General features: G+C 43.4%; 1 protein-coding gene across 2 annotated transcripts in view; it reads right to left on the reverse strand.

Annotated features, from left to right (window-relative positions):
• GLI2 (GLI family zinc finger 2) overlaps positions 1-25028 on the reverse strand; it is a gene marked incomplete at its 5' end in the record, with an annotated part of 140176 nt that overhangs the window by 42922 nt on the left and 72226 nt on the right. For both annotated transcript variants that reach the window (XM_084265743.1, XM_084265742.1), the window contains one exon: positions 22972-23077. In XM_084265743.1, coding sequence (XP_084121869.1) covers positions 22972-23077 — 106 coding nt within the window. The remainder of the gene's footprint in view (positions 1-22971; positions 23078-25028) is intronic.

Here is a 25028-nt window from a genome sequence, read left to right on the forward strand (position 1 = left end):
CCCAAAGGCTAGAGGGAGCAACTGGTAGCTTTTCTTTGGAAAAATGGGGCAAAAAAAATTCAGGCCATGGTTTTCAGCAGGGTGGATCAGCATGTCCCCACAAGTGCCTCAGAGCCTGGCAGGCACTTGCCCCTGATGCCACTGCCACAGGATGTACGTCTGTGCTGTGCTTGGTGCACTGCAGCTAGATACAGCGCTGAGAAAGGATCCTCATGGCGCCATGGAGGAGGAGCAGCATGACCTCCAAGGCTCTGTGCTGGGCTCCTGGGAAGAGAAACCCCTTAAGGACTGGCAAAACCAGCACTGGTCACTACGAACAGGGCCTTGGGGTGACTTTTTCTCATCCTGCTCTCCCTCTGCAGTCATGCACCAGCCATCCCAAAATTTTGCATGTTGGAGATGCAGCACCATCTCCCTGCTGCTGCGTGAAGGTTTGGAGCATCTGCAAGGAGCACCCAGCAATGAATGCAACAGTTAAGGAAGTTGCACATTTCTGAAATAATCTCCATCAGTTAAATAAAACCCAGAAAAATGAGGACAATTAACCAACACTAATGTCCCATGACTAGTCTAAATTAATACTTACGTGCCAAATATATTCATTCAGTGGAAAACAAAGGGCTGAATACTTTTCCATATGCTTAATGGAATATGGACACTTGCAGGCGATTGTTTTGCTGTACAATAAAAAAACTGCATAGCTGCTACACAGAGATGGAAGCTTGGAACAGAGCTGCTCACAGGGAGGGGTATCATAGCCTGGTACAGTTTGCTATAAGAAAAAAGCTTTCAAAGACAACAATCTGCTCTAAAGCCCACCAAAAAAAAAAAAAAAAGAGAGAAAAACTTTTGTTTTGTTTTAAATAAAACTTCCTGGACTGTTTTTTCAATTCCTGTGTACTCAGAAAACCCTAAAGTCTGCACGAGATGGAGGAGAGCCATAGGATGCCCGAAAAAGGGACTACACTCATAGCAGACACTACATATGGGATGTCAGAGCTGTATCCAGCAGGAAACCTAAAATGCCCCGGGATACATACTAAACGATTCAGTCTAAACAACTCTCCCCAGTCCCTCAACCTCACCTCTGTTTATTTCTTATGTAAAGTCCCTTACAACAGGAAGGGCGAGAGGTCGTGACACTTGTTCGGTACCCTCAGAAATAAAAGCCCACAAGGTCCCTCAAACCAAAGTACCTTTCAGAGGTCAAACCTGGGCCACAACTATCGAATTCACGTGGCATCTATCATTCATGAAGATTTCCCCCCTCCCATTTCTTTTGGTTCAGAGAACAGAGGATGTGCCAGGAGGAGCAGCATGGAACTGCCCTTGCAGCCACCTCTCCCCACCCAGCCACTGCCAGGGAGTGCTGGGCAACCCTGGTAATGAGGTGATGGGGAATCACTCACACTTCCCAGCTCTCCCAGCACTGCAACAAGTTGATAATTACCCTGTAAAGTGACCTGATCCTCAAATATAGAGCTGTCAACTGGAAGATACCAGTTTTTGTGTCCTGCACATGTTAAGAGTTCAGACATTGGGATGGGGATCCAAGAGACATCACTGCCAACTCCCAGCCCTCCCCTGCTCAGCACAATTAATTTTCTTTCTTTTTCCTGTATTTTCTCAGCTGTTAAGTGGGCTTAATAATATCTTCTTTCTTTTTCCATACCCACAAAGATGAATATTACAGAAAAGCAAAGCTTCCTTTGCTAATTCAGCAGTTACTGCACTCCCTTATAAGAAGATGTGAAGCTAGACAAAAATTGCTAAATCTGCTCTACAGATATGTAATGGGCATGCTTTGAGCAGTTCCCATTTTCTCCTTTAACCTCAAAAATGGCTTTGAGGCATGGAAGGCATGAAAAATAAAAAAAGAGAAGATATTTTAACAGTGAGGGCAAGTTCCCATTAGATGGGTTTATGGAGGGAAGTGGTAAATTTGGGGTTGCTGCAAGACTTTATGCCAAAGCTAGATGTTTTTCTAAAAGATGGTCTCTAAGTGTACTGCAAGGTTTGGAGTTTTAATAGCAGAAAGTGATTTCTCCCACTGTAGAAATTAAAGGGGGAAATCCTATGGCCAGTGTTACAGATGTCAGATCAGATAACTGTGGCAATTCCTTTGGGTAATTCCTTAACAGACACAAATCTCTGAATATAAAATCCCTTATTTGTGGATTTGTGGTTAGGACACTGCTTTGAGAAGGATTCAGTAGACACTGTGAAAAAATCCCACCATGCATCCATTGGCAATGGAAGTTGTCTGAATACCTTTGAAAATCATGCCTTAAACTCTACTCTTGTACCTCTCCAGTCAAAGGAAACTCTGCCTCTGATGGGAGGAGCAACAAGAACAGCCTCCAATTCACCAATTCTTCTGTTTTCCATCTGCACCACAGGAACAGTATCGTAATCTAAGGTGGGTGTGATTTCTCAGCATAATTTTTTTCCACCCCTTGGAAAAACATATTCAGGTTTTAAAGCAACGTCTAGCTTATGAGGTCAATTTAATATATTTGCTCCAGGCAAGAAAAAGGATTCTTTTGTTTCTAAATTAAAAAAAAAGAGAGAGAAAAAAAAAGAGAAAAAAAAGAAAGAAAAAAAGAGGAAAAAAAGCTAAACATCTTTCATTTTTCCTTTCAAAAAACCACTTCATTTCCAAACATACCTAACTTCAGTCCTAAGTTTAAAAGATCTAAAAGCAAGAACAAATGGAAGAAAAGATTTAATTTTACCTGATATGAGTATTATTGTTATTTATTGAAGGTATCAAAAGTATTTTGTTTTAGAATGTGAAATTTCTTTTTTCCATCTAACATCTACCAGAAATTAACCATGTTGGCAGCATCATTTGGAAGGAGTGAATTTGTGAGCCTAAGTACAGGCACAGGCCTTCAAATTAAATCTCTACTAACTACCTGTGATTTCTTACTGCATTTATGCCATGTTTAGCACAATGCAGGTCTAGTTTTGGCTGACACTTGTAGGCACAACTGCAACACAATAACAACAACAATATCAATATTTGCTTTTAAAATAGAAGGAAAATGCAAATTTTTAATAAGTAAGGTTGCCCTCCATTATAGAACACACAAAGAAGAAAGACATCAAAGGTGGAAATTAGAGTTGATACGGGACCTTCAAATTAGTGTCTTGAGGAGAGATCTTTGATTTAAGCTTAATAGTGGTGATTTTTTTCTTGGGTTGTTTTATACTTAATCAGCCACACAGCCCACTGTGCAGACATATGTTCCCAAAGCACATCAAAGCAAGTAAACATTCTGTTTCAGATCCTAATATCCTTTTTTATCCAATTATCTTACTTACATGATCTTTTAATTTAAGTTCTGAAAGCCCACCTTTTCACACAAGCTTTCCTTTAGCGATGGAGGCAGAGGGATGACCAGCTCAGTTCTTGTGAGATACCCGCCAAAAAAACCCCACAACGAATAAATCAAAGCACAGCAGATGAGTCTCTAAGATAGTTTCTTGAGAGATTAATGATGAAAGCTTTCAGAGAAGAAGCATATTTTAAGAAGGGGAACTTCAAGGAAGGTAGCTGAGGGGGAGAGAGGGAAGGAGAGTGAGAGAAAAGGCATGAAAGAAAGCATGGATAAAAGTGCAAAAGCCAATGAAAGCAGCTGAGTGACAGACCGAAGGAGCAGTGCAAACCCGAAGGCATGTGAACTTCAGGTTGAAGCCACCAGGCGTTGAGAACTTGATTCCAGTAGTCACAAAATTCAAGAGCTGGAGTGTTGAAATGCTGCTCCCTGCTCAGGGCAGGGAGGGGATGAGGGTTGGGCCAGTGGCATTGCAGTTGGATTTGGAGGCGGCGAGCAAGGTGGGAAGCAATAGGAAATGTGTGGACACAGACCAGATCCTGACGGCAGAGCTGAGAGGGAAGCTGAAGGAGATCTGAGAGGATTCTGTGCTGGTGAGTTCATGTGGGAAATGGGTGTTGGAAAGATGTGTCAGATGCAACACAGCCGTTTCTCTGCATCTGACTGATTCCCTTGGGACACATGTTGAGAACATTAGCACTTTTGAGTGAGTATTTTGCGTGTAGCTGTGAAGACACTGGGCTTGGGAAAACAAATGGGAAGTGTAGGTGTGTGGGGAGGAAATCTGAATTTTTGATCCCTCCCTACTGACTTCTTGCCATACTACATTTGAGTGGGAGCTTTTGGCCCTTATGAGAAAGTAACATTCAAGTGCTACAGAGAGGTTTAACATTTAAAAGACTCTTCCTATCGTACTTCTGAAAAGTCCTTTTCTATGTCATGCCAGCACTAACCTGATGTGAAGGGGCAAGTCACTGGCAGCACCACCACAGCTGAGGAGCTCATGGAAGAGTAGGGCAAACCATAGAAGATGCTTATTCATTCATTACACTCTAAATCTGCGTTGGCTCTATACCTGTCATATCCCAGAAAAGCAAAAAAGGACCATTCCTCTTCATCATGACTGTAATACAATCAACTGGCTGCAGCATTACTCTAACCAACGTTAACTAACAGAGTCTATGTCTGACATCTATAATTTCATGTTAACAAATTAGGTAGACTCCTGCATTTCCTGGTACCTCGAATGCCCAAGAAGCTCATAACTTTTCTTTATATGCAAAATGTCAGGGAAAGGGCAAACAATGTTATGCCAGAAGACCATAGCCAAATCACTTGGTTGGAATGTGTTGTAAATCATGGGGTGAATGGAAAATGAATCTTTCTTCCCGTACCGTGACTTCCAGCTTTAATGTTGCTGTTAATACTCTCCTTTTCTATTGGGAATGCCCCCTTCCCATAACCTAACGTCCTTAAATCCTATAACGAAGCAAGACACCAAGGAAGGAAAACCTACACCCAACTAATTATAAAAAGCCTGAAATGTCCTACTTCTCTTTTCTGAAGTACAAAGGAAAACCATCATGTTCAGGCTTTAGAAAGATACTGTGCTTGCTTTACACAGCAGTAAGCTGCTGTAACCAACTGGAAGCAACTGGAAAAGCATGGTTAACAAAGGAGAATAAAAAGAAATGGGAACAGGTACAGCACAGATCTCTAAAAAGCCAGACACAGCAGTCAGAGGAGCTGTGTGTGTCGAGGTGGCTGTGATAGCCACATGGAAAGACATCCTGTTCCCACACACACATACACACACCCCAGACACGCTGCTGGCATGCTGCCTGCCTACCTGCCTCTGGTGCATCACAGCACAAAGAAGTAAAAGACATGCATCCCTATAATAGCAAAGCTTTTGGTTGGGGCTCCCTGGGTTTTCTGCAGGAATTAATTTTACCAGCATTTGACACATTTTAAACAGAAACAGCACTCACACTAACCTCCAAAGGGAAATATTCTGAACAATATATAATAAATACATTGATTTCTAATAATAACCATCTGCCCTAAATCTTCTTGCTGACAGGTTTAGTTGGACCAAAGGCCCTTTTCACGTCTACTTCATGACAGTTCCCATCACTACATAAAGACTTTGAAGTGCCCTAACGTGCAGTAAAATGCGAGATAACCTACCAAACTGTCAATATTTCTTCACTTCTAAAAGGAAATGCTAATGGCACTCAAAGAGCTCAAGATGTAATGTAAGATCTGATCCAGCAGGCTGGCTGATCTAACCAGCCTTCCCTTCGCTACGAGTGTGCTGAAAAGCAAGCAATTATTTGGTGAAGAGCAGAACTAGGTAAAAGTTTTTCACTGATATGACTGCAGGGAGAAAAGGCTTATTATTCCAAACAAGCTTTTCTCTTGGAAATGTCTGGAGTTTTCTGTACAGATTAGGAGAATTAATAATAAGTTAGCTATCCCATTTTAATTTCCATTTGTTAATTTCTTCTTTTCTATGACTTTTTTTCCTTTCTTTTCTTTTCTTTCCTTTTTTTTTTTTTTTGGTCATTAGAAAGTGAACCAGAATGAAATGTGGATATTTTTAAAATCTGGACAACATTCAGCTAGGAGTTAATTCTCTATAGGGAAAAGATGAACACTAATTCAGAGAAAGCTGAATCTCTACAATTTACTGTGATAAACAACTGACATTTCTATACCAGCTCTAGCCTGCAGTGTCAGACTGAGAAAGGCTCTAGAGCAGGAGAAACTAAATGCATTAAACGGGAGCTCAGTCCTGTGTAAAACCCCAGCACTGCTTGCTGGGCTGTACAACTCCAAGAGACTTCAAAGGAGTCAGGATGCTACTGCCCTCCCCCCCTCCACCCCCTAAATCTTCAGCTTGTGGATGGGGTGCTTCATATCTCATCATCCATGTACCATCTTAGAAGCCTTCTTTCCCAAAAACCCTTTCGGTCTCAAATCCATTGATGTCATTCTCTACAGCTGCTTTCCCATTTTTCTAGTTTTCCAATGACACAGGAAAGTATAACAAATTTATCAAGGAAGGAATAGGGATCTGATGTTCCCCAGCTGTTTGCTGCTGAAAGTTTACACTAGTGATTTTCAACCCGTGGTTTGCAAAACTCTTGAGAATCACAAGAAAACCTCCCTGAGGTGCTGCGAAAGATGGTAAAAAAACCCTGCAAGCCTCTTGCTATTTGGGCTAAATTCTCTATGCGATGTTTGTTCGACAACCCTGCTGGAAAATTTTTAGGGAGGCCACAGACCGTAATAGCTTTTAAACCCCTCATTGACCCTATGCTTCCCAAAATCAATAAAAATTACATACGAGACATTCTCAGAGTAATCACCGACCACTGCCCCAACCCATCCAACACCCACCAACGTCAGCTAGTGCTGGAGTACACATGCATGATTTAGGCATCTTTGCTACACTGGCGCAGAGGTAACTCTGTCTCCCATGTCAGCAGCATCCATATACCTATGGCGACACCTCCCTCCCACCGCCATGCAAAGGGAGACCTGCAGGTCTCATCTTTCATTCTCTTATCTCATGCAGCTATTCCTTATGCAGACACATTTCTGTATACAAATCCCATTATACTTGACCCTCGGTTCACCCTGTTTCCATTACAACGCTGTAGACTCAACCAGACTTGCTCCAGTGCCAACTCTGTGCTGTCATTCCTTGCGCAGAGTGGTAATAAAGAAATCACTGTTTTAAGCTGACAAAGAACAGATTTCTTACTAAGTAAACACTGATGTTTTGGTAGGGAAATTAAGTTATAAAATTGTGTCTACAAAGGGAGACCATACAGATGGAGTTTGTTAAGAGACAGCAATACAGTCAACAGTGGTTAATTCAATTGCCTGCTACTTATCAGATTTTTTTTAAAAAGGCTTATCCAGCTTTTGCAAATGCAAATGCAGAAAAACATTTCAAAGAGTCATCATCAGCCGCCTTAGCTGGAGCGTGATGCACACACGCACATGGCCTTTCAAGGCTGAAGAGCCCGCCCTTCCACGTTTGCCGTGGTTTTGTCCGGGTCCAGCCAGCCTGGCAGGAAAGGATGGCTGAGCACAGCACAGCTCATCACCATGCCACAACCCTCCAGGAACCTCCATCCTCATGGCTGTGCTGTGGCCTTGCTTCCCCAGGCCACTGCTCTAGCCTGCCTCTCAGCCTGCCTGGTACCTCACACTAATTTTAGATGTCCCAGAGGTAAAGAAAGCTTCAGCTCAGGTAGAAGCAGGCCACTAAACTTAGCTGAGTAAGGGTAGGAAATTCAGTATCTCTGCTGCTCAGCTGAGCCTTGAATGACCCCAACCCAAGCTTAGATATTTTATCTAATTCCCAAAAGCATCAGGTTGATGCCAAGTCCCTGAAGCTGCTTCTTGCCTAAATGCAGCAATAGCAAAGACAAATCACACTCTTCACCCTCCCCTTTCCAGGGTATCACAGCTGGGTTTGGGGTGTTGCCTGAAACCCAGGGGTTTTTTTTACAGCATCAGTGCTGGCAAAGACCCCCAGCCATCCTCCTCACACTAACAACTCTGGCGACAGTCCATACTGCTGGATTGGAAGCAGAAGCAGGAGGTTCCCCATCACTCCACAAACCTCAAAACCCACCGTTCTTGCATCTCACTAAACACCACTTTATGCTCCTGTTATGGCATCTAAGTGAAGAGAGGGATGAGACCTCCAGCCCCATTTCTACTCTCTCTGCCAAGCCCTCCAACCACCCACAGCAAAGGAAGAGGTGGCTGCTGCATTTGCATGGCCAACTGCCACAGCTCAACTCACCCATTGCAGCCATCACTTTCCACAGCAACAGCCAGACTCTGTCTGAGATAACACACTAGGCAGTCTGACTATAACCCCAGTGAGAGCAGTTATGTTTTGGGGACAGTTTGAAATGACCAGAGAGTTATGGAATTTTTAAAAAAATATTATATCAGGAAGGATAGAGAAAATGATTTATTTTTTGCATAAGATAAAGATCACTATGGGATTCAGCGTGGAGCATGATGTAAAGTCTCAGGCAAGCCAAAAGGTGTTAACATCATGTGCCCTTTAAATAATGCACTTAGTCACTAAGACGAGATGTGCTTAGGTCGGAACTATGTAAATACACTCATTTAATTAATATAAGGTAAAAATCTAAAAAAGAGATATTGCTGGGTAATTAAGTCACCAAGTATTGGTTCTATTTAAAATTCAAAAGAAGGGATATTAAACATGCTCAAATTTTAATGAAAACATTTGCAGTGGCTTTAATAATTCAGCCCCAAGTTTTATTTAAATCGTTCTCTCTGGTTTTGGAGAAGGCAAACACAGGACCCATTGTACCTCAGTCTGGGAGTGAGAAAACAGAACTGCTCAGGTGCAGTGGTTTATTTTACCTGTTTAGACAACATGGTGACAAACCAACGAACCCTGGAAATAAAAGTTTTGCTGAAACCCCAGCAGGTTTTCCATGTAATTGCAGCTTCTGAAAGTCCCATCATTCATCTTCTTGCACCTTCAAGTATCTTTTGCAGCCCAAGTCGATTTCGGTGGGGTGTAAGCCCCTACATACATTCATTGTGGGAACAGGCTGCTGATGGGATTTTGATGTCTAAATATTTCTGGCTTGGAGATTACTGTGAAAATAGGAATTTAGGCTCTGCACTTTGTATATTTTGGGGTTGGGGTTTTTTTAGTTGTATCTGTTGCTTGATTTGGCAAAATAAGCAAAAGACCCAACAGGTGAAAATAAAGAGGATTTTTAAATTCTTTTATGGTTTGAATAATCTATAGTGCTATTAATAACCAAGGAAACTCAACTATCCAGAACTGAACTTCTAATATTAACAATTCCCTTTATGCACATCACATTACAGTACAAGTTTTAAAGCTGTTCATAACGTAATGGCAAAATAATTACTCTTACCCAGCACTGCAGTACACAGTTGGTACTCATGAATGCTGTAAGGATTAATGTAACCATTCACTTCTGCTATAAAAGAGCTTCTACCCAATAAAGAAAGGTATGAGAAAGTACAGGCCATTTTCTAAGCTCAGTCACAGAGTATCTGAGGGACAGAGAAAGTGCAAGAAGAGTTGTAAGGGCCTAGAAGATCAATTTTTAATTACCCAAGTCCCACTTGAAAGCTGTCATTCTGCTGTTCAGCAAAGCAGGACAAAAGTTTGACAAGCCAAAAACGCACATCAAATGCAACTCATGCTATTGTACCCATGGACTGTATACTGGCACATTTATCCACCTCTTGTGATGGTCCCAATGATGCCAGATCCCCTGGCTGCATCATCTCTATCTTCTACCTTTAGCTTTCAAGAACAGCTTCTAAAAGTCTCCAGTTTCACTTAAACTGAAGACTTGTTCCTGGATTCCAGAGACTCTTTCATTTGAAACTCAAATGCAATCAGGGGGAGCGCAGACCACGATGAATTCACTGTAGGCAAGGAGATTATCTTTCAGCCTAGCTTTCACCCACTGAGGATGATAACAGGAGATTAGATTGAGACTTTGCACTGGTAAGTAAGGAGGACTGCGCACACACAAGCAAACACATGTCCTGGAAGTTCATTGATCACAGCAATTTCGCTGGTAAATGTGTGAACCACGAAATTTCCCAGCCTGGGAGAAAAACCAATGAACACAGAGCTGGTAAGGCTGGGGTTGGGTTTATGAAAGGCAAAGCAATAAAGTCAATCACAGCAACCAGAGACTGTATGAAGGCCGGTTTGGCAACGTAGTCAAAAACCAAATGAAGGGACAGGAAACCACTACATCTGGTGCAAGATTTTGGGAGGAAGAACAATCTGCTCTTCAGCACAAGGCACCTCGAGGAATTTTATGACCTTCAGTTTGTCCCACTGACTCACTGAGTCACCCTGGGAAAGGTCACTCACCCAATACACTGCACCAGTGCAGCAACCCGAAGCAATGCAACATCTGTACATAAACCAAGTCAAGTCTCTGCTCACCATCCATCCTTATCAGAAACCATAATTCACCAGAAATACCAATCCTGCTCTGGTGAGATTAAGTATGGAGCAAGCAGGCTGATAGGATACTGAGGTCCATCAGCACATCAGGACCTGAAGGGAAAGAAGCTACAGCTCACAGCACTCTTACCTTCTTCCCATTTGGCAGAAGCCAGCTCTTCAAAAACCAACCAAACAAACAACCCTTTGAAGAGTTTCTTATTCTTGCGGTAACACTCATCTCAGCTCTGACAGGATTCAAACCAGACGCGGTCGAGGGAAGTCTGGAGTCATACCAGGTTTAGATCTTACATGCCAAGAGAGGTCAAGACCTAGCCAAGCCTTGAATAGATGACTTGCAAAGAAAATCCCAGGGCACAGAGGAAGTGGTATTGGTGGAGAGTGCCTTTCCCTCTGAGTCATTAGGCAACACTATGTGGCGATGCTCTGGTGAGAAATACAGAGAAGCCGTCATTCCTGTCTGCTAAAGTCCAAAAGTCCAGTGCGTTTGTCCTTGCTAAAGGTCCCGTGGGACCTTAAAAAGACATGGGTTGTAAAATATCTAATCTCCATTTTAGTCTGTTACATTCTGGTCAACTCACTGCTGTCTGCCCTGAGGGAGGGTTTGAACTTTCCTGACCTAACCTGAAAATTGGTTTGGTTATGCATGTATATACAATTTCTGTTGCAAAGGTGGATAGAAATTTATTTGGAGGTTGGAAGTCTTCCATTTTTTCAAGTGAATGAAGTGGGTTGGGGTCTTCTGACACTGATTTCACTAAGATAATTTCTCTGTTTGGAGACTTCTACTGGAAATAATAATCAAACAGGTAATAACCATTTAAGTATTGGATAAAACTTTGCTGATACCTCACTTTCCATCAGTCGCTAGCATTACTTCTTACAGAGAAACAGTTGGCTTGGATAACTAGGGGAAAAGGGAAAGAGCTAGAAATAACTTTTATATGATTTCTCTCTTGGGAACCAAATGCAAAATCCTTCCCACTGCTCTACAGATAATAGAATTATTCACCCTGACCTGGTGCCTGCCACATACTAACTCTCATGCAGTATCCTGACCCCCACAAAACAGCATCACAATATGAGTGTTTTGTGATCAGGGTAAAACAGCAGCAAAGGTCTCATTTTGGTTCCTTCCAAAGAACTGAAAATCTCACTGGCTCCTTGAGGGTCTTTTCAAACAAGCATGACCACCACACTGTCTGACCTGAGTGGTGATCACTTACTCAAAGCAGCACCTCAAACACTGTTAATTCCTTGATAACTCGCCCTTTCTAGGACGCAAACAACGGCATATTTTGTCTGTGTGGTACCACCGCATCCAGGCAATGCCAGGTCGGTTTGACACCAGCTCTGGGATCTCTGTAATGATGTTGGACCCACAGCAGTATCATATGGAAGTAAAAACAGAGCTCTAGTTCCTATTCATTAGGCAATGACTTCTACTTTGCTGAAATTACCTAAAGAAACATAACCAAAGTGAAAGCCTTCATTAGAATACCAGCAAAAAATTCATTACTGGAATAGTCTGAAGTCAGCTGTCAATCCCATATTGGCACAAGAAAAAATCTCTAAGATAAACTGGTTTTACAGCATAAGCACACAAGTGGAATTTAGCAAGCATTTCTACTTTATGGCATTTTCAGAACACCACCCCTCTCCAAGACAGTATGCAAATAGGCATTTAAGTTCCTCTAAAGTCAATAGTCCTAATTTCTAATTAAGCAAATACTCTAGGTGTTTCCCTGAACAGAGACTCAAAAACAGTCCTGTAGCCTAGATTACTTTCTGTATGTCCCTCTGCCTTATCAGCTCATAATTACTTTTCAAATATCTACTGCAAATATCTCCTCTTCTCTGTTAATCCCCATTAGATTGATCCTCCTTTCATTTACTGATTTGATGACTGTGTTAATTCCTTCACCACCCTATCTTTCTACACCCTGCTTTTTGTCATCTACAATGCAGTTTTTCCTGTTAAAATATCGTACTGCATTTGACTTGGGCTGAAAGACAGTGTACAAAATCAAGTGTTTTATCTCACAGCGAAGACAGTCTCAAGCAAGAATATGCATGTAAGAACATCACCATAATGCAGCTGTAAGCTTGAAACTTTCCTGTTTTTAATGTATTAACCACACTCTGGTAGTCTTTCCTCTACCAGTGGCAATTTGGGATGTGTGGTTACTCTGTGGGACCTTAAGAAGCTTTCAGATGAAGCATTCAATCAGTAGGCACCATGTCCTGCAGCTGGTTTAAAAATCAAAAGCCATGAAAGTAGCTCCAGAACCAATCTAGGGAAGCCTCTCATGAAGAGGAAAGAAGAGGAATAGGACAAATTCTTCTTCAGGATGCTTCTACAGAATCAAAAGGAAAATACTTCAAAAACCCTTATAAGATTTAGGAACACATATTTGTTACTCAGAGAGGCTTAAACTCACAAAGCTCAATGTAACTGCATTTCATACAGCCCTACGTTATTTTTCCAGGCATGCTTGACTGTGCCCAGGTGCTGTTATAAGTGACTTGGGTACATGTATGCTGAATAGGGAGAGGTGTAAGAGGGAGATAAACTGAGTTGTGGCAGGAAACAATACCTCTACTGTGAGGAGGCTCCACCTGTACTAAAGAAACACCAGTGCACCACTGCACTCCTAGAAAGGGCTGGAGATGGTGGTGGAGACTCTCACATTTAATCGAACAGCAGGTCCTCAGCAGAGGGGAGGTCATGGTACAGGTCATCTACTGCCAGGGGGTAGAAGAGGATCGCTCCTACCTCCCAGGCTCCTGCAATGCTGTAAGGTCCCCTCTAATTATCATCTTAAACAAAATCACCCAAAGGCTTACAATCTCCTGGTTTCACTATTCTATCAAAACCCAAACCTGTACATAGCAGTAAAGTGAGTAGGGAAAGTAGTAAAATTACTCTTGAAGTGGAGCCTGGCCAACTGATATCAACTACACCCTGAATATGATTTTTCCATAACATCCTCCCATGAGATCTGCCATGCACATAGAATCACAGAATCTCTAAGGTTGGAGAAGCCCTCTAAGATCATCAACTGCAACTGTCTGTCCAATACAATGTGCTCCTACAACAGAGAGGAGACAGGGAAGAAAAAGTCCCCATCGGTCGGTCCCACAGGAGCTGTATGAGCTGGACATGGACTCCAAACACACACAAGCCACCTCATTAACATGTTTGCATTTCTATTCCAGCTATTTTCTTAATTTTGAGGTACTCAACTCCTTTATAAGGGCTGGCTTTGGGGTCCTGAGTTTCAATGAATGTCGGGGAAGTTAGGCATTAACTAGTATACAGCATGTTTGAAAATCCCACTGTGCCTTTGCATTACCAGGGCTTGACAAGCCAGCCCTTAAGGTCGATGTTATTTTGAAACCCACAACAACCACTTTCAAAATAATGTTGTTAGCCAGACCCGATACAGTGGGATTTATGATCTGAACTCATACCGGCTCTTTTTAAATTCTGACCCTTGAGTAATGCTGTAAACTTTAGCTCTGTTAGTTGTCTATTTAATATCAACAGTGAAACATAAAAGAACAGGCATGAAAAGCCTCCAAGGTGGAAAATTTTTGTAAAATCACAAATTCTCTAAACGGTCTGGCACACAGGAGAAAAAACACACACGTGTGGCTTAGTGTCAAAGCTGGGGATCTAGAAGGCCCAATTAAACTCAGGCATTCCTGCTGGAGCACTCTGCAGATCTGAGATTTGCCAGAGTAACAGCACCCAGTTCTGCCCTTCGTTTTGCGCAGATGTGTGCGCGCAGCGTTCGCTGCAGGCACGGTATCCAGATCCACAGCTCTGCCAAGTAGGGTCCTTTTTTTATTAGGTTGGGTTTTTTTCTTCCATCCCCCCCCCCACCCCCCCGCCCCCAGCTATCTGGGTGGTCTGAGAATCAGACCCGAAATACCTAGGATCCCTCGAACCACATGTTCTAATCCCAGCAGAGTTGACTCAGTCCTTCATCCTTCCAGGGTAAATTGACTTCTCTGCTCTTTATTGCGTGGGGGGAACTTTTGGATGAGATTTTAAAATTTCCGCTCTGTATGGACATTAAAAATCCTACATTTTTCTTCCAGTATCACAAGCCAGCGTTCCTGCCATTAGTTTTTATCTCTCAGCACCTTGTGTTATTTGCTTCCCATGGCCAGTGGTAGCTGGGAACCCAGATTAACCAGAACCTGAAAAGCGATGTGCCGCAGGCTTCATTTCACAAGCCAACGGGACGGATGGGTTTTGTCCATTTATCTCCACGCACACTGGAAGGATTTCAGAGGAACTACAGTGAAAATGAGGAGGCTGAGCAGATTGATATTTGAGTATACGCTGCAGGCTGCAGCCTGGCCAGTTCATTAGTGTGCAGAGGAAGGATATGACAACATGCAGCAAGTATCTGGAGGGACGTGTTACACAAGGAGGTGTGCTTGAAGCAGAACAGTGCAATTCAGGGAGAGAAAAAAAGGAGGGTAAACTAGGAAGGTGAACTGAGAGCTTTCTATACCGAGAAAGGATTTGCTACAGGGTAGCTTAAAAGTTCTACCAGGAGATAAAGGGGCAATCCGCACACCCTGTGCTGAACGGGAGAAAGGGCTACACAGGAGCGAAACACCACAACAGGTCTCTCATTACCTCTTGTCCTCATGACTGTAAGAAGCTGGTGAGAGGTGAAGCACCATCCAGAGAAGGGATTTATTTAGGATTAAGAAGAAGGAGAGGCCAGGAGGGGCAGTGCTCCCCATTTAGCAGAGAGAAAACTTGAGAAACAAATTTGTAACACTGGAGTCTAAAAGGGCAGCAGATTGGCATTGAACATTTATCTGTTTTCACAGGATGCTGAAAGCAATGGAGAATGGGCAATACCACTGAGAGAGCTTCTGAATGACCCGCACTCTCTGCTTAGAAACTCTTTAGAAAGCAGCAGGAGAATAGAGTTCAAATAAATTTTTCCAAAAGCACAAGCTTAACAGTGGATAAGGTGGAAGCATGAAGTCACTTTTAATCTACTATAAAGTGAGGTAAGCAAAGGGATTATCACTTAAGACTTGCTGACATGAAGCTCTGAGAATGACATTTAAAAGCAATGGTGGATTACAGAGTGACATCATATTAAACGAACACATGCCAGAGGTTTACATAAAAGACCTCAGAGATCAGGCTCTTGTTCTCAATACTAAAACCTCCTAGCTGTTTTTACACTTCTGGCGGTGATTAGGCTAAATTAGAGCTGCAGTTTTTCATTCAGTAAGTTGTGGTGTCACAGCACCAGCAACTCGGTGGCCCAGATCTTTACTGAGTGCTAATGGGCATGACTCCATCTGAGCTCACCAAGGCCTCTCACTCCTTCACTCACATTCAGCAACTGAAGATCTAAACCAAATGTTTCTAAGTCTGATCTGTGCCTTACTGCATAGTTTAGTGGCTCTGAAACCATGAGCCTCCAGGTCCCTATAGACTTAAGGTCTGAGGTTTTCAAAGTTTTCTGATGGCTGTTTAACAAAACCTACATGATGAAACAGAAATTTAAGGAGCAGCATAGATCTCCAAATCTCTTTCATAAAGGAAAATGCTTTAAAACTGTTGAAAATATTCAAAAGAGAAAGCTGTGGGTGTTTGTGTTTGGTTAGTTTTGGAGTTGGCAGGGGGGTGGTGGTGGTGTTTGTTTGTTTGGGGTTTTTTACATAGAATAGTTTATCAGATTGGAAAAACCTACAGAAACATTCTAGCCCTGATGAGTGTTTTGGATTATGTCTGCCCCATTTTCAGAAGACCTGATCAGCCTGTCCTCCTGCTGAGGCCATCAGATGTTACGCATGTACCCTCCCAGTTTCTGCACAGATACTTTGCGCCCCACGTACTTCTTTCCTGACACCTGAAAACCCGCCACAAGCCTTGTGGGGAGCAGAAAAAAGTCCCAGACCACACGATTTTTCCTAGCTCTCAAATCATCAGGAGGTGAGTTTTACCATAACAGCAATTTGGAGATGGGAAAATTAAAGCACAGGTGGAATTAAAGCAATTTTTCCATGTCCCAAAACAGGACAGCAGCAGCCCAGTGTTTAATCTGTGGTATTCTGGACATGGATCAGGTGGCTATTACATATTAATCCTGGTAGTTTTACAGCAAGATTGGAATAGATAGTCCCCCAAATCACCTCCTGTAGGTTACCAAAGAGCCACCTAAAAGCAACACACTCCTGCTAATTACAGACCAGGGAGAGGTTTGAACCAGCCTTCGGGAGGGGACCAGCCTCTGTAAACCATCACATACTCCCACATTCTTATTTTCTTAAATAAATAAAAGAAGCATGTGGGAAATAAGGGGACAGAATAAATTGGATGTGGGAGCCCCCAAACCTGTTTCCCAAATGAGCAATGTATCTATTTGGTGAAAGTCGTAAAACTTTGCAAAACACATAAGAAGGCCTCTCTGAGCAGCTGTTTGCTTTGACTCCGGAGGGAGCTCACTCTATCTCCAAAGCAGCACAGTACCATCAATCACGACCTGCCAAAGTTTTTCTACTCCGGTAGCAAAGTAAATATGAAAACACACAGGTTTTATTGGTGTGTACGTTCTGTGGCTCAACCAAGCGGCGTCCTTGCTGCAGAAACGACCATTACCTGGAGTCCCATCCTAAACCGCCTGACGGGATCAAAGCTGTAGCCTCGTGGGAGCTGCGTCCCGCAGAGGTTAACCGAAGGCACTTTATGCACACCCCATAATGCACAAAGGCAGCTCCACGAGTGTGGATGCAACCAGCTCCCCTCTGCCATTGGCTGTGGTCACAAATCCCCCTCCGGGGTGGATGAGGTGACCGAGAGGCTCCAGCAGAATATAGGGAGCCATGGCAGGGAAGCCCTGGTAGGGCTCAGCTGGAGCATGGTCAGAGCTGGGGGGGGAGCTCAGAAAATTTTTGCTGCAAAACTCTGTCACTGCTTCACTGGGAGTAATGGAAGTGGGATCTTTTCAGAGGATTTCTATCCAGCAAAATTGTGACCATTTTTGTGGGATTTTTTAAAAATAGGAACAGCAAAAGGCACATCTGTGACAATAGCAAATTCCACCTCTAAAGCGAGAGACACTGGTGTTTTTCAAAGCACAGTTACAAGATGATGATGATGATTATTATTTTTTCTATGGCTAAACAACATATTTTCCCTTAACCCCACTTGGCCTCTTTTTGGCTGAAGCTCACAGAAACAACAAAGCAAAGAGAAAACCAGGCTGAAACAGATATCCAACATGGAAAATCTTGGGTTTGACATTAAATTTGGCAAATTTGTAAACACTTGAGACTTAGCATTTTTATGATGAAAAGTTTTAACAGTCACTTTTCCCACCCGTGAATTACCCTGTCTAAACAGCTCGGGAACACTGGAACTGGTCCTGAAAAGGTATTCTGTAATTTTTAACACAGTAAAAAGAAAACAAACTTCAACAAGGAGGGGTAATGGGATCAGATAAAGAAAAAAGTGTAGGCTGAATATCAGGGAAAATCTGTAATATATTAAGATCTCAGGGAAATGGAGGAAGATCCATGATTAAACCAGATAAAATCCTTACCAGAGGGAAATTAAGGGCAACTCCGCATTATTATGGAGATGAAGTCTTCTCTACGTTTGGGTCTTTAGGACAATTCAGTCCTCATGGAAGCTATGGAATTTGTGACTATCAGCCCATGGTGGTTTTTGGGTTGGGTTTTTTTTTACTATTTTTATGTGTGGACAGAAGAAAAACAATATTTTGTTAATAAATAATGTCAGAACTGCATCCTGAAACACCAGCAGACTGTTGGTAGAAAAACAAGGCTGCTTTTGTTTGTTACACTGCGTAATGCCTGATGGGTTTTAACCACAGTTTAGGAGCTACTGTTAAAAAGCTTCTTGCTGAGTCAAGCCTAGGCATGCTGTTTACAAGGGCTAGCCCTGAAGGCTCTTGCTTTGGCAGGGACTTTTAAGCTGAGCTAAGGAGTTTTTAGTTATTTTTGTTGTGTTTTTAAAAAAAAAAAGTAAGAAAAAAAAGTTGAGAGTAGCTAAGCACACCTAAAAGTGGGGAGTGGAAGGGAGCTATCAGTAATCACCTGCTGTCTCTGCCAGCAGCTTTCCTCTGTAGTCAAGGGCTTGATCTTGCAAAGCTGATGCTGAGTCCCCTTGGTTTAAAGGGGAGGGAGTTATTGCAGAGACGGAGCCCCAGTGGAGCAAGCTTTTGTGAAGCAGCTCACTAAAATAAGAAATATCCATTTTGTTAGAAAAGGACCTTCTCTAACTTAGGAAGTGAATTTCTTTCAGCTTTGAACCTGCTGAAAAACCGTGGCTGATGTCTTTCGCTCCGGTAGCGCTGATCTATGTTCTGCCTATAGCCAGCGGTGCAGAGGGAAATTCTGACAAATCAATAAAAGCTGCATGCAGGAAATGCATGTAACCCCCACTGCTGCTCTTCCACAGAGCCTGGGCCACCCTGTGCTGCACGAGAGGGAAGGATCCCAGAGAAAATACAGTATGCAGCTGTATAACTTAATGCCTTATGTATATGGGCAATATATATTACATATATATAATTAATGCATTTAATAAAAAATTAGTCAGAATCTACAAATTTATATTACTGTACTTTCTTAGCTTTTGACTGCTGTATTTTTCAACGCTAGTATTAATTGCTGCTGCTTTGTAGAAGTGGTATCTCATAAAAGGTCCATATACCAATACAATTTCTTTTATTCACTTTGCTCTAACTCTACAGTCCTCAAAAGATTTCATCCCATACTCAGTTTTACTCCGTTTTGCATCACATCCTTTCTAAGTGTCCACTGGGCTCCAGCCCTGCACCTCTCCCCATTGTCCATATGCCCACAAGCTCAAAAGCATCAGAATCCAGGAAAATGCCTTGAATCTACAATATTCCTGTTGGTTTACACTTCAGAGAGCTCAAGAACCACCTGAATGAGATACTTTATTTTTCTAGACTAACCAAGAAAGCACCTCGATTCTCCCAAATTGTTCTTAAAACCAAAAACTGATGTCAAAAAAGGAAAGAGTGGTGTATCACCAAATAAGTAAAACCAACAGAGATTGTAAAGAAAAGAGAGTCATCCTAAAGACTGGAGGTACACTATTTTATTACACACACCCTCCTCTCCAAATGTACCTATTTCAAATGTATTTCAAGGCAATACCAACACAACCTGCTTCTGGACCATAAATAAATAAATGCTCAGTGATTTGGAAGAAGACTCAAGCTCTGAAAACTACTTGCCAAGCTGTATAACAAGAAAACAGCTGAGAGAGAAAGACTGACAGCAATGAGTAGAAATGCAGCAAATCTTTCAGGCCCTTGTCTTGGCATGTAGATCTTTTATTACTTGAGTTTTCCATATTCCCAAGAGTTTTCTCAAGAGAAGGGTTCCACAGGTGGTCCTTCTCCGGAGACCCTTGCAGATTAATTCCTTCCAGTTAGACTAAAACAAGGTATGACCTCATTAGGCCAAGGAGTGATGAAGGGGAATGCACTGCCATGTCACACCGAGCAATCAAGAAACAAACCTTCAAAACAGTGCAGCAGGCAAATAACAAGACCCCATAGTTAGCAACACATGAGACTACACTTAATTTGCTGTGCAATGTTCCTGTAATTAGATAAATTCCATACCGGCAAGAGAGCAGACAGCCAGAATATGGGCTTGATGAATTGGGGGGCTCTCTGTCAGGCACCAATCACATTAATCATAAAGCCAAAACTCAGTGACACTTTTTCTTCCAAATATTTACCATATTCTACACTGAAAGCATGCACATGCCTTTTTTAATTTTTTTTGGGGGGGGGGATTGTTTTCTGTATAGAGAAAGATGGATTTTTGCACCACCAGGATGCAGTATCAATTTCTAGAGGCTTGACCATTCCCACAGAATCCACTCAGCCTACAGAACAGGAGATGTGCAACCTCAATGTATGCTCTACCCCAGCTCTACCACCACATCCTGGATGATTTCATGTTGGACATCCTTCGATACGGAGGGTGAGCACTGTGTTATAATCTGCAGAGCGGAGACGGGAGGAGAGAAGAGGAAGACAAAAGAGAAGTAGAACAAAAAGTAGAGGAGGAAAGGAGAGGAGATGAGGTTAAGATTCTGCAGGTAAAACAAAAGAAAAAATGGTCGAGAGACCACAGCTGGTGAGACTGTTCCGTGTGGTTGTGCCATAGTTCAGAACAGCTGTAAAAGAGCCAGCAGAAGTGGCATTCCCTTGACACTAAAAATCCCCACATAAAAGAAGCAGTTGGCTGGTCAGTTTTGGTGCTTCACCAGCAACAGAGGCAACCGCCAGCACAACACACTGGTAGTAAGACTGATCTCATCAAGCGTTTCAAAGAAAACTGTTTCCTCTTCGAAGACCAACCACCAAGTTTTCTATCCAGTACCTCACAAGTCATTTTTCTGAGAGGTGCTGTTTGGAAGGTGAAGGATCTCAAAGAAGAAAGGCAGCAAGTATTTGCCAACAACTCTACCCAAATACCAAATGGGACATTCTTGGTCCCCGACAGACAAACACGGTCACTAGTAATCTGCGGCCACAGATGGACTGAAACCTGATCTGTCAGCACTCTACATTTGCCCAGGCTTAACAGTTGGACAATCCCCATATGATAAATAAAATATGTCAGATAAAACAGATGCCATAAATAATATACAAAATATAAGATATTTACATAATAAAACGTTATAAATATATTGTAATAAGCCCAGTAGATTCTGTCACTAGCTGTTACAGTTCACAGGTACGTGGCACCAGATGATGAGATCTCGGTTATATTCCGAAGAAGACCCTGCTCTATGACCCCACTGAAGAAGCTGCTGCAGGGGCAGCACGCCCTATCTTGCCCAAGAGGGGTGAGGGGGAGCACCAAGCGGGGCACACAAATAACCTGGTGCCAAACATCTGAGCATCCTCTCTTCTAACCACTATCATGAGTATTGCCCCTTTCAAAAGTCAGTATGTGCTTTATTAGCCAGAGTTATGGCTTATTAACTATCTCCTAGTACATTTTTTTTATTACTCTGTCTTTTTTCTACAATTTTTGTGGTACTTTCACACAAGACCAGAACTATTTCACTCAGCTCCCCCCCGCCAATTCCTATGTTAACAACTTGCTCTGTTTTTTCCCCTTTGCGCACAGCATGGAAGGAGCTGCTCTGCTCCTTTAAACATCCAGTCAAACTGACTGCCAGCCAAAAAGACAACGACTTGTCTTCTGGTAGGATCTAGGGGAATGCCCTATCATTTTTTCCCGCAGCATTTTGGAAGTGGAATAAAGCCCTGGTAGCTGTGGGACTCCACAGATCTGGCTGCCGCCGTCTGAGCTATCTTGCTTCCCGGGGGCTGTTCTCCCGCTCACACCTCTCCAGAAAAAGCACAGCTCTACAAACAGCCCCTGCAAAGCCGAGTGAGCGCTGACCCCGGATGGACAGCGAGGCTGCAGCATGGCTCCAAGAGGGATCAAATGAGAGGTTTTTTTAGTGATGAGCTCTATTTGTTCTTCCCTTACACATCCTGAAAAATGTTCCCAGCTCTTACGGGTTTTCCTACACCGAGCCGTGGGACCTGTCCCTGGGCTGATAGCTGAGCCCTGTGTTACAAATGGGAGTTAAGTGATTTTGGGGCAACCGTGGGACCACCAAACCCACCACACTGCTCCTTTTCTTCACTGGGATGGTGTATTTCAGTGACAGAAAGAAACCCTCCTAGCCGCACAGTCACTACAGCCTCTGCTTACATCTCCGCTGGGCTCCTTCTTCCCTATTCTAGACAAAGCTTACAGGAGGTGAACACAGATCTCTCTGTAAACGCATCATCCACAGCACCAAGGACTGTTGAGCTGTCATGTCCTGGATCGTGACATTGACCACGATCCCGCCTGTCAGGGTATAGCCTCTGACTGGCATCTGTATTCGCTGACTATCAGCTGCCCCGCGGAGAGGAGACTCTCACACCACTGAAACCCAGCATCCTGATCCTCCAGAGCAGACATGGACACCTGCGTGAAGACCTGTGTCTTTACCACACTTTAGAAAAATTTAGAAAACATCCAGCCCGTCCAGGTCACCATCCAGTAAAATCAAAGTGAATTACATATTCCCAGAAGCCTTTCCCCATTGTCCTCTCAACCGGTGAGCAGGGAGGAAACAGTACGCAAGGTCTCCAAAAGGAGGGAGCAACTCTGGGTCTTCACCAAGATGGTGCCAAAAGCGACCCAGGCACAGTCTGACATAAGAAACACTACAGGCACAAAAACGCGAGTCAAGTCTGTGTCCGGGACGCCAGCCGGACAACAACACAGAAGCCCTGAGCTCCCATCCAGCTGTATACGGCACTTCTATAGGTTTAACAGAGCTGTAGAGCACTCCTGCCAGGCAGGTCAGTATTGCCACCGGACAGGGACAGCGGGGCAGGGGGATGCCAGCAGGGCCAACCTGCCAGGAGGGCAGCAAGTCCCTGAGACCTTAGCAGCAGGATTTGGGATACCGCGTATGGCCAATGTTTTAGCAAGGCATGGAAGCAGAGGTGCATGACTTACCCGTGGATAGCGTGGATAGAGTGAGGTTCGTAATGGTATCGTCCTTCCTGGTGGCGCATGTCAATTGGCAAAGGAGCGTGGAAGGCCGGAAAAATGTGCTGCGGCACTGTTGAGGGGAATAGAAGAAAAAAAAAAAAAAGGGACTTCAAAAACTTTTCCTTTCCTTTTAAAACAATTTCAAAGGCACTAAATCTCCATGAATTTCAGAGCAAGAGCAGTGCAAGACAAGGGGTCTTCATGATATCAGTGCTATCATACACCAGAGAAGTGGAATGAATAAATAATCAAAGTCATGCAGAGAAATCCTACATCTTCGACATAAAAGATCTCCAACAGGGTTTTTGACAAAGACAAGCAGCTAAGCGCTCTTTGAACTTGAGGAGATTATAGGAAGCACCAAGGAAAACTAGACTTGCAACGCAAATCAGACTCAACAGAGCCTGGCGGGATCCAGACCTGCGTCGTCCCTCATGCCTGGAGTGGCAGCAAACACCTTTCCTGAAGGTCTGTACACACAGGTTGGAAATATTTACCTAAAAATGTAACAGCCAGAGCAGCACTAATGCAGACCATCTCGGCAGTCAGAAGCGGCTCAAAAGTGCCTACTGCCAGGTTCTGAAAGAGGAGCCCAAATTGCTCTCACTTGTAATCACTTGAGGCCCTATTTTTTATTCATTTGAGAAGCTTGTTTCATCTTTGATGGAAAGATAAAGTGGTCTCAAAAGGCAGAGAACACCTACATTGACTTATTAAATCTACAGGTTTTAATATTTATTATTGACCCCAAAAGTTAACGGTGAGAATATTCGAGTGAGTCGAGCTGATGGAAAATTCATCAGGTTATTTCTCCACGCCACCCCCCGACAACGCTGCCTGGGCCTTTCCTGCTAAAATTACAGAAGCTAAAGAAATACAATTAGCAGAACCTCAATAACGATACCGCACAATCGTCCTCTAATAGGGCTCATCACACCTGTAACGATGCCGCTTTCTAGATTTACACCAACAATTGTCTTAAAGATAAAAGGCTGTTATTGCTCTGCCTTTAATGAAGAACTTCTGACTGTTTGTAAAGATTACTTAACACTGTCAGAGGTCTTCCCATTCCCTCTCTGGCTTCTTGGCCTTTCTGTCTAACTGGCAACTGACCGCGAAACAAAACCAAACTCCGAATCGAACATTTCAAAACCCAGCCTGCACTGAGTATTTCACTGGGACTTGCCTCCGCGACAGGTAGCATCTCTCTGTAGAGTGGAGAAGCACCATCCAAAACCAAGGTGTCAAAGCTTGGGCCAAGTCTCTTGCTGATGCTCTGCAAACTCCAGTAAACACCAGACTCTTTTCTAGGAAAGATTTAAAATTCAGCCTTTCGCATCTGCGACTCCAGCTGCAACAGAGCTACGCCGACTCTGTCCGGTGAGGCTGTGCTCCTTTTGGGTCCGTCGCGCAAAGCCTGCATGAAATCCCCATATACGTCTTTCCTGGCATATCAGCAAGAGGATCTGCAGCTCCTACTCCCATTGCAATGTACAATCCCTCAGCGCAGCGCGGCACAGGCACGTCAGCCGGGCTGCCGGGAGAGGTGAGAGACTACACAAAAACAACCCTCCTGCCAACTCTGCTGAAAGGCATTAAGCTAAGGTAGTCGGGGTGGAAAGTATTTAAGGCTCCACAGCAGACTCGCTCTCCGTGCTCCAGTGAAGGGCTGGCACCGCACACAACCTGATACACTGGGAGCATTTTTGCAGCTCGCCTAATGTCAGGACACAGTAGGGCAACTGTTAACCGCCTTCCCCCCTTCTGCTCCCCTCCCCTCCTCTCCCAAAAGCAGCTCAGGGAGAGAATAAGCCTGCATCCTCTAGGGTTTGTTTTGGCAGGAGGAAGATTCACCCTTTAACCGTCCTGGGTAGGGATGAGCTGTTACATAAGGACACTTGTAAGGAGGCTTCATTTTAAGAGGCAGCCAGTGTTTTTCCAGGTCAGAAATGCAGCAGAGTTCAGCCATCACACGCCCCATCCCCAGCTCGCGCAGCACCATACAGTGTTTGGTCTCCCCA

The sequence above is a fragment of the Gallinula chloropus genome (assembly GCF_964237585.1).
Source record: "Gallinula chloropus genome assembly, chromosome: 5".
NCBI lineage: Eukaryota > Metazoa > Chordata > Aves > Gruiformes > Rallidae > Gallinula > Gallinula chloropus.